We start from the raw sequence: 10,015 nt of genomic DNA on the forward strand, positions 1-10,015 counted from the left end.
CAAAAGGCCAGTCATATCTGCCCAGACATAGAGGTAAGGGAAGTAGACTGCAGCAGGCAGCCCCTTCCCAGGAAAAGAAGCCCTCCACCGCGTCTGCCAAGTCCTCAGCATGACGCTGGGGCCGTGCAAGCGGACTCAAGGTGGGGGGGTAGTCTCAAGAGTCTCAGCGCGCAGTGGGATCACTCGCAGGTTGACCCCTAGATAGTACAAGTATTATCCCAGGGGTACAGATTGGAGAGTCGAGACATCTTCTCCTCGCAGGTTTCTGAAGTCTGCTTTACCAACGGCTCCCTCCGACAGGGAGGCAGCATTGGAAACAATTCACAAGCTGTATATCCAGCAGGTGATAATCAAAGTACCCCTCCTACAACAAGGAAAAGGGTATTATTTTTCCACACTATATTGTGGTACTGAAGCCAGACGGCTTGGTGAGACATAGTCTAAACTGAAATCTTTGAACACTTACATAAAAGGTTCAAATCGAGATGGAGTCACTCAGAGCAGTGATAGCGAACCGGAAAAAAGGGGACTATATGGTGTCCCTGGACATCAAGGATTACCTCCATGTCCAAATTTGCCCTTCTCAACAAGGGTACCTCTGGTTCGTGGTACAGAACTGTCAATATCAGTTTCAGACGATGCCGTTTGAATTATCCACGGCACCCCGGGCCTTTTACCAAGGTAATGGCCGAAAAGATGTTTCTTCAAAGAAAAAAGGCATCTAAATTATCCCTTACTTGGACGATATCCTGAAAAGGGCAAGTTCCAGAGAACAGTTGGAGGTCGGAAGAGCACTATCTAAAGTAGTTCTACGACAGCACGACTGGATTCTAAATATTCCAAGAATCGCAGCTGTTTTCCGACGATACGTCTGCTGTTCCTAGGAATGATTCTGGGCATAGTCCAGAAAAAGGTGTTCCTCCGGGAGGAAAAAGCCAAGGAGTTATTCGACCTAGTCAGAAACCTCCTAAAACCAGGCCAAGTATCAGTGCATCAATGCACAGGAGTCCTGGGAAAAATGGTGGCTTCTTACGAAGCGATTCCATTCGGCAGATCTCAGGGGATTTGCTGGACGAATGGTCCGGATCGCATTTTCAGATGCATCAGCGGATAATCCTGTCTCCAAGGACAAGGGTGTCTCTTCTGTGGGGGCTGCAGAGTGCTCATCTTTTAGAGGGCAGCACACTCAGCATTCAGGACTGTGTTCTGGGGACCACGGATACCAGCCTGAGAGGCTGGGGAGTAGTCACACAGGGAAAAAATTTCCAAGGAAGTGTGGTCAAGTCTGGAGACTTCTCTCCACATGAATATACTGGAGCTAAGGGCAATTTACAATGCTCTGAGCCTAGGAAGACTCCTGCTTCAAAGTCAACCGGTGCTGATCCAGTAGGACATCATCATGGCAGTCGCCCACGTTATCAGACGGGGCGACACAAGAAGCAGGAGGGCAATGACAGCAAGGATTCTTCGCTGGGCGGAAAATCATGTGATAACACTGTCAGCAGTGTTCATTCCGGGAGTGGGCAACTGGGAAGATTTCCTCAGCATAAATGAATTCCACCCGGAAAAGTGGAAACTTAATCTGGAAGTTTCCACATGATTGTAAACCGTTGGGAAAGACCAAAGGTGGTTATGATGGCGTCCCACCTGAAGCGCCAGGTCAAGAGACACTCAGGCAATAGCTGGGACGCTCTGGTAACACCGTCGGTGTACCAGTCGGTGTATGTGTTCCATCCTCTGCTTTTCATACCCAATGTATTGAAAATGATAGGAAGGAGAGGAGTAAGAACTATACTCGTGGCTCCGGTTTGGCCAAGAAGGACTTGGTTCCCGGAACTTCAAGAGATACTAAGAAGGGTCTTGATTCGGCAAGAACCGTGTCTGTTCCGGGACTTACCGCAGCTGCGTTGACGCCAAGGCGGGTGAACGCCGGATCCTAAGGGAAAGAGGCATTCCGGAAGAGGTCATCCCTACCCTGGTCAGAGCCAGGAAGGAGGTGACCGCACAACATTATCACCACTTAGGTGAAAATATGTGCCAGGGTGTGAGTCCAGGAAGGCTCCACGGAAGAATTTCAACTAGGTTAATTTCTACATTTCCTGCAAACAGGAGTGTCTATGGGTCTCAAATTGGGTCCATTAAGGTTCAAATTTCGGCCTGTTGATTTTCTTCCAGAAAGAAATTGGCTTCAGTTCCTGAAGTCCAGAAGTTGTTAAGGGAGTACTGCATATACAGCCCCTTTGATGTCTCCAGTGGCACTGGGCGATCTCAACGTAGTTTTGGGATTCCTAAAAAATCACATTGGTTTAAACAACTCAAATCTGTGGATTTGATATATCTCACATGGAAAATGACCATGCTGTTGGTCCTGGCCTCGGCCAGGCGAGTGTCAGAATTGGCGGCTTTATCTCACAAAGCCATATCTGATTGTCCATTCGGACAGAGCAAAGCTGCGGACTCGTCCCCAGTTTCTCCTTAAGGTGGTGTCAGCGTTTCACCTGAACCAGCTTATTGTGGTACCTGCGGCTACTAGGGACTTGGAGGACTCCAAGTTGCTGGATGTTATCAGGGCCCTGAAAATATAGTTTCCAGGTTGGCTGGAGTCAGGAAATCTGACTTGCTGTTTATCCTGTATGCACCCAACAATGCTGGGTGCTTCTGCTTCTAAGCAGTCGATTGCTCGTGGGATTGGTAGCACAATTCAACTTGCACATTCTGTGGCAGGCCTGCCACAGTCTAAATCTGTTAAGGCCCATTCCACAAGGAAGGTGGGCTCATCTTGGGCGGCTGCCCGAGGGGTCTCGGCATTCCAACTTTGCCGAGCAGCTACGTGGTCGGGAACACGTTTGTAAAATTCTACAAATTTGATACCCTGGCAAAAGAGGACCTGGAGTTCTCTCATTCGGTGCTGCAGAGTCATCCGCACTCTCCCGCCCGTTTGGGAGCTTTGGTATAATCCCCATGGTCCTTTCAGGAACCCCAGCATCCACAAGGACGATAGAGAAAATAAGAATTTACTTACCGATAATTCTATTTCTCGGAGTCCGTAGTGGATGCTGGGCGCCCATCCCAAGTGCGGATTATCTGCAATACTTGTACATAGTTATTGCTAACTAAATCGGGTTATTGTTGTTGTGAGCCATCTTTTCAGAGGCTCCGCTGTTATCATACTGTTAACTGGGTTCAGATCACAGGTTGTACAGTGTGATTGGTGTGGCTGGTATGAGTCTTACCCGGGATTCAAAATTCCTCCCTTATTGTGTACGCTCGTCCGGGCACAGTACCTAACTGGAGTCTGGAGGAGGGTCATAGGGGGAGGAGCCAGTGCACACCACCTGATCGGAAAGCTTTACTTTTTGTGCCCTGTCTCCTGCGGAGCCGCTATTCCCCATGGTCCTTTCAGGAACCCCAGCATCCACTACGGACTCCGAGAAATAGAATTATCGGTAAGTAAATTCTTATTTTCTGTTGTAGCTAGAAAGCGTACAATGCAAATGTGGATTGAGGATCAATCTCCAACAATTAGTTTTCTAGATGAAAGAAATGTCTTATGTGTTCCAAATGGACTGTATGCACACATTACAGCATAAAGAGAAACTGACCTGACCTAGGCTATCTTTCATGTTTTCCTTGGAAATAGTTCCTGCTATGAGACTAGGTAACGGGTAGATGGCGCTTCTGTATCTCTTCATGAACCCTGAATTCTGATAAACGGAGTATGTTTCATTCTGTATAAATACTTTATATGTGGCATAATATAAATACATTTGGATTATATACAGGTGACCACCCCATGTACTTTATTTAATTGTTAATTATCTTGTTTATTTATTATCAATGTTGTGGTTTTATGATATTACGTGTACAATATATTTCTCTCCATTGTACTGTAAAACACATTCAGAAGTTATCTGAAGTTTCTTTATTGCTGTAATGTAACCATTTCTTAAGTATAGTTCTAAAATAAAAATAGATAACACCTGTAGCTTTATTGACGACAGTGTGCTTTACACTGACCATTTTACATTTTCAACTCCAACCCACAGGGAAGCACTGTAAATAACGTTCCTGGTCTTTAGGCGTGGCAGGTTATTATTTAGCTTAGTGTTTGCTGTAGTCATTTGATCATTAAACAAGTCAAGCTGGGTACACAGTAGACAATATTTTGAGAGAACAACAAATCGTTCAAATTGTTAAGTGTGTACGCATTATCTGCAAGCTTCCACAGCCGTTAGCCAGGTCTTCTGGTCAGCCCTACATGTAGGGCCGACAGAAGATATCGATAAAGAGATCTGCCGGCATTGACAAGTGTGTATGCACTTGCTAATGCCAGCTCCCTGCCGGGTCCCGTCATGGGTTATGTCGCTGAGTACAAACATCATATATTGATGCAATAGCAGTAGCCTCTGTCCTACTTACACACTGGGACATGACTCAGGAGGACTCTGTGTCTCTCTCTAGATCCAAATGCTCTCATTAGATAACAGGTTACACAAGACCCAGACACCCAGGTGGGGAAGAGGAAAAGCTGAGATCCCTGGGTCACTTACAGCTCTCTCACCCCTCCTATCTCTCCACTGGTAGGGAAGCTCCATTGGTAGCTCATGAAACCTGATTCTCCTGTGTCTGCCTGCACTGCATACTGTCCTGCTCACATTCTTGCTGCCTGGTTCTACTGCTCCACAAGAGGGAGAGCTAGTGATGTCAGTGTGCTCCGGCCGGGGAGGGGGTGGTGGCTGACAAAGGGGTGCCTGTGGTACAGTATCCCCTGTGCCCCCACCTTAATCTGGCTATGCAGCAGATGTGAAACAGATGTGATACATTTCTACACTTGTGTTTAATCCCCACTTTTTAAATAAATCTAATGAAAGAATTTGTCTGATCTACTCACAGTGCAGAACACATTTTAGATATTCATTATTGTTTTAATTGTGTGTATGTAGGTCCACATCTGTGTACCTTTTCAAATGTAATATGTGGCCCATTTTAGGGACTCAAGAATTAATGCCAATGAAATATACTCTCTGGAGCGAGAAACCTCCATTACTACATACAGTACTGTACATTATGCCTATGTTTTCTATTTTTCTTTGTGTTAAAACCTGTATGCGTGCCTTCCCTACTTACTGCCTACATAAATAAAATGTAATAATAATATTGACATTATTAATAATTATAATATTACAGTACATAAACTATACATATAGTGATATATTAATAATTATACAGTAATTATATTTTGCTGCTTATTTTACTTCAGAAATTCAGGATTTTTGGCTACATTATGTGATTTACTACATAGGTTATTATCACATAATTCATTAATATATGTAATAATTGAATTATTTTGTGTGATAATGATTGTTAAATTTGTTATGTTGCTGGTTTATGTAACAAACCATACTATAATGCTATATGACAACATCTAATACAATCAACTGACATGTGTCTAATAATTCTAATATGTTAATACTAATAACAAGCAGAATGAACTTACCATCGTGAAATGTTCTCTGCAGAGACTGAGGATAATGACCCCGGAATGTGTTATTTAAGCTCTGTGGAGCCCACGATTGGTCAATATTGAGCAATACAATTTCGCTAGAAATGCAAAGTAAATGTTGACCACTGCATCCTACTTGGCAGGAACATTTATTGTTATTACTGTTAACTCCTTCATGACACCAATCTATGTAATTTTCTTATCAAAGACACTTCAATATTATGTGCCTGATAAGTTTGTGTATGTATGATATACTGCATGCTGTCATTTCAAAACAGCAAGGGAATGAGGCAAAAAGCAGATCTTTAACTACACTTTTTGGTGCCCTGCGCCAGAGAGAGAATTGGCACCCCCCAATTTTTTTCAACAGGGACACAAGGCGCATGCCTCGTGGGGAAGGGGCATGACAAGATTGATTCCATGCAATGATGTGCATTCCTACATGTTATATATATATATATATATATATATATATATATATATTATTCCAGGCGTTTTCTGCAACAGCAAAATACAGACACGACACTGCAGGGTTTTGTAAAGAAATGTATTTATTCCTTCTAGAAGGAGTAAATTAATTTCTTTACAAAACCCTGCAGTGCCGTGTCTGTATTCTGCTATTGCAGAAACATCTGGAATTTATTTAATTGGTTGCAAGGGCACGCAGGTGGCTGAACTACTGTTTGGAGTGCCGGAGCTACTTGCAAATGGGAAAACTGAAAACTCCAGTAAGGTATGGGTGAGGTGGGCTATCTTTTAATGTATGGACCGAACATGGGTGCCATCTTGAAATCAGCCATCTTGAATCTGTCAGTTTTTTCAAATGGAAAGGGCTTCATGTAACATGTCAAACAACATCAGAATTTGCTGAAAAGTTTATTGCTGCAAACAGATTGAAATAGCAGTTATGGTTCAAAAGTTACAACACTTTTTTTGTTGCAGGTAACTGAAGATGGCTTTGACAAAAGAGAGAGGAGAGAATTGAGGTCATTTTGATGTCTGGCAAATGAATTTTCCATGTCATAGCTGCAGATTATAACAACCGACACCCAGAAAGACCTCCTATTTCACATATCACTGTCAGGTGACTAATTTCCAAATTACAATAAACTAGGACTGTTGTTAACAAGTCACAGAGTGGTTGTCCAAAAAGTTCTCATGGTTTTAACATCTGTCGTGAAGAGCTCACAACGCAGCACATGACATTTGACATCAAAATGATGGCCGATTTCAAGATGGCGCCCATGTTCGGTCCATACCCTAATAGACAGCCCACCTCACCCATACCTCACTGGTTTATTCAGTTTTCCCATTTCTTGCACAGTTTTTGAAACAAAAGGGTGTACTGCGACTTTTGAATCACCCTGTATATATAAAACACACACATTTATAGACCACTACAAGAAAATGGATTTGGATAAAAATCCTTTTTATACCACATTCATGCACTTAACTTGAGAATTCATTGTTATTCAGTTACAATACCCTTTATAAATAACACATTTCAATATACTGCCATATCCAGGATTCAAACCTATAACCTGTTGAATTCTAATCAAACTCCCTACTCATTGAGCTATTTGACACTGCATAAAAACTATGAACACTGGGGGTCATTCCGAGTTATTCGCTCGGTAAATTTCATCGCATCGCAGCGATTTTCCGCTTAGTGCGCATGCGCAATGTTCGCACTGCGACTGCGCCAAGTAAATTTGCTATGAAGTTAGGTATTTTACTCACGGCTTTTTCTTCGTTCAGGCGATCGTAATGTGATTGACAGGAAGTGGGTGTTTCTGGGCGGAAACAGGCCGTTTTATGGGCGTGTGGGAAAAAACGCTACCGTTTCTGGGAAAAACGCGGGAGTGGCTGGAGAAACGGAGGAGTGGCTGGGCGAACGCTGGGTGTGTTTGTGATGTCAAACCAGGAACGACAAGCACTGAACTGATCGCAGATGCCGAGTAAGTCTGGAGCTACTCAGAAACTGCACAGAGATGTCTTTTCGCAATATTGCGAATCTTTCGTTCGCAATTTTACTATGCTAAGATTCACTCCCAGTAGGCGTAGGCTTAGCGTGTGCAAAGCTGCTAAAAACGGCTTGCGAGCGAACAACTTGGAATGACCCCCACTATACGAAGCTACTAGTACTTTGTAAAAAATAAAAATAAATCAGCATTGCAATTGAGCAGATCTACAGTATGTAGTGTGCATCCACCCATCCAATCTCTTGCAGCCACACACTATATAGATCTGCTCATAGGCCCTCATTCCGAGTTGTTCACTCGCTAGCTGCTTTTAGCAGCATTGCAACCGCAAGACCGCCGCACTCTGGGAGTGTATCTTAGCTTAGCAGAATTGCGAACGAAAGATTAGCAGAACTGCTACTAAATAATTTGCAGCAGTCTCTGAGTAGCTCCAGACTTACTCCTAGTTTGCGATCAGCTCAGTCTGTTTAGTACCTGGTTTGACGTCACAAACACGCACTGCGGTCGGCCAGCCACTCCCCCACCACTCCTGCGTTTTTACCTGGCACACCTGCGTTTTTTAGCACACTCCCTGAAAATGGCCAGTTACCGCCCAGAAACACCTACTTCCTGTCAATCACACTACGGTCCCTCCAGCGATGAAAAAACGTTGGTTGGCCTTGTGTAAATCTACTAAGTTTTGTGTGAAAGTACTTAGCGCATGCGCGATGCGTACCATACGCATGCGCATTTTCCACATAATTGCTGCGTTGCGAAAATCGGCAATGAGCAAACAACTCGGAATGACCACCATTGTCACCAATATTGGCCAAAGGTTGCAGTGAGCTGGCTGGCTAAACTAAATGACAGATCAGTAGCACAAACACATGGCAGCTTAAAAGAACATAACACATCTTAGAACATAGTTGTACTACAGTGGCAGACAGGATGCAGTTTAATAAACTTTAAAACCATATAGAATGTTTTTTTTTTCATTAATCAAGATATAATAGCTTAAAATTCAAATCCTAGTAGAAATTAAAATGTATTACCAGTATATTTCTTCAAAGCCACTAGTTTAGACATACAGTACCTCCCAACTGTTCTGATTTTCACGGGACAGTTCTGTTTTTTTGCGACTGTCCCGCTGTCCCACCTGCGGGCCGCAGTGTCCCGCGGTGGGGGGAAGGGGAGGCAGTTGGGAGGCTCCTGCACTCGCTGGTCTGCTTAGCAGATCAGCGGAGAATAGATGCTTTGTGCATGCGCACAGCATCTATTCAGTGCACACAGAGGTAGAGAGGGCACGTCAACAGCTCACAGAGCGCTGGGCATGCCCCTCTCAGTGATGAAAATGGGGCGTGGCTCATGATCGCAGGCTCTCCCGTGAAGCCACACCCCATTTCTAGTAGACCATGCCCCTTTTACAGGCAGCCGCGTGCAGGTGTCCCTCTTCGGAGATTAGTAAAGTTGGGCGGTATGGTCTAGATGCTGCTTGTACTGTAGCAAGAACATACAGTAGTTACATTTAAAAAATAATGCATGAGATCCCCTCTAAATCAATAATCAGCCCTGGACCTCTGAGCCTTGCCTGGTATTGAAAATAGGATTTTCAGGGCTGACGCTATTGCAGGGAGACACACAGTACAGCCTTCCCCTGCATAATTGCAACTATACCCAAACTGGTCAGCCCAGTGCTGGATTTCCTCAGAATGTGGGGACCCCAGAAATAAAATGGGGTCCCTCCTCCTGCGGAACAATCAGCCCTGGTCTATTCACAGCGCCCATGGTGGTTGTAGATGTATGGTTAATGGTATTGAAAGAGTTAATATTATTGTTTACAGGCATTCTATAGGTCCCAGCAAGCATGAGCACTCTCAGAATTTTCCATAGACCCAGTCTTAGTATATACAGTAGGCCTTCATTGTTCAGCCTATACATTTAAAGGCATGCTTTATACAGTACACCAACTTGCCAGACCTTATATGGAAACAAACTAATATGCAATGTTCCACTCAGGGTTGAAAAAAACAAACATTAAAAAAAAACTAAAAAAAAAACAGAGGTTATTTTTAGAGATGAGCGGGTTCGGTTTCTCTGAAACCGAACCCGCACGAACTTCATGTTTTTTTCACGGGTCCGAGCAGACTCGGATCCTCCCGCCTTGCTCGGTTAACCCGAGCGCGCCCGAACGTCATCATGACGCTGTCGGATTCTCGCGAGACTCGGATTCTATATAAGGAGCCGCGCGTCGCCGCCATTTTCACACGTGCATTGAGATTGATAGGGAGAGGACGTGGCTGGCGTCCTCTCCATTAGAAATTAGATTAGAAGAGAGAGAGAGATTGTGCAGAGTCAGACAGAGTTTACCACAGTGACCAGTGCAGTTGTTGTTAGTTAACTTTTATTTATTTTAATATAATATATCCGTTCTCTGCTATATCCGTTCTCTGCCTGAAAAAAAACGATACACAGCAGCAGCCAGTCACACAGTGTGACTCAGTCTGTGTGCACTCAGCTCAGCCCAGTGTGCTGCACATCAATGTATAAAAGG

The 10,015-nt window shown here is 44.0% G+C and overlaps 1 protein-coding gene across 1 annotated transcript in view; it reads right to left on the minus strand.

Moving 5' to 3' along the window:
- The window catches only part of LOC135056398 (beta-microseminoprotein-like), a 151,176-nt gene extending 145,584 nt beyond the window's left edge, over positions 1–5,592 (minus strand). The window contains exon 1 of the mRNA XM_063961490.1: positions 5,498–5,592. Coding sequence (XP_063817560.1) covers positions 5,498–5,500 — 3 coding nt within the window. The 5' untranslated portion in view covers positions 5,501–5,592. The remainder of the gene's footprint in view (positions 1–5,497) is intronic.
- Between the last annotated feature and the right edge of the window lie 4,423 nt (positions 5,593–10,015).

The sequence above is a fragment of the Pseudophryne corroboree genome, chromosome 3 (assembly GCF_028390025.1).
Source record: "Pseudophryne corroboree isolate aPseCor3 chromosome 3, aPseCor3.hap2, whole genome shotgun sequence".
Lineage (NCBI taxonomy): Eukaryota > Metazoa > Chordata > Amphibia > Anura > Myobatrachidae > Pseudophryne > Pseudophryne corroboree.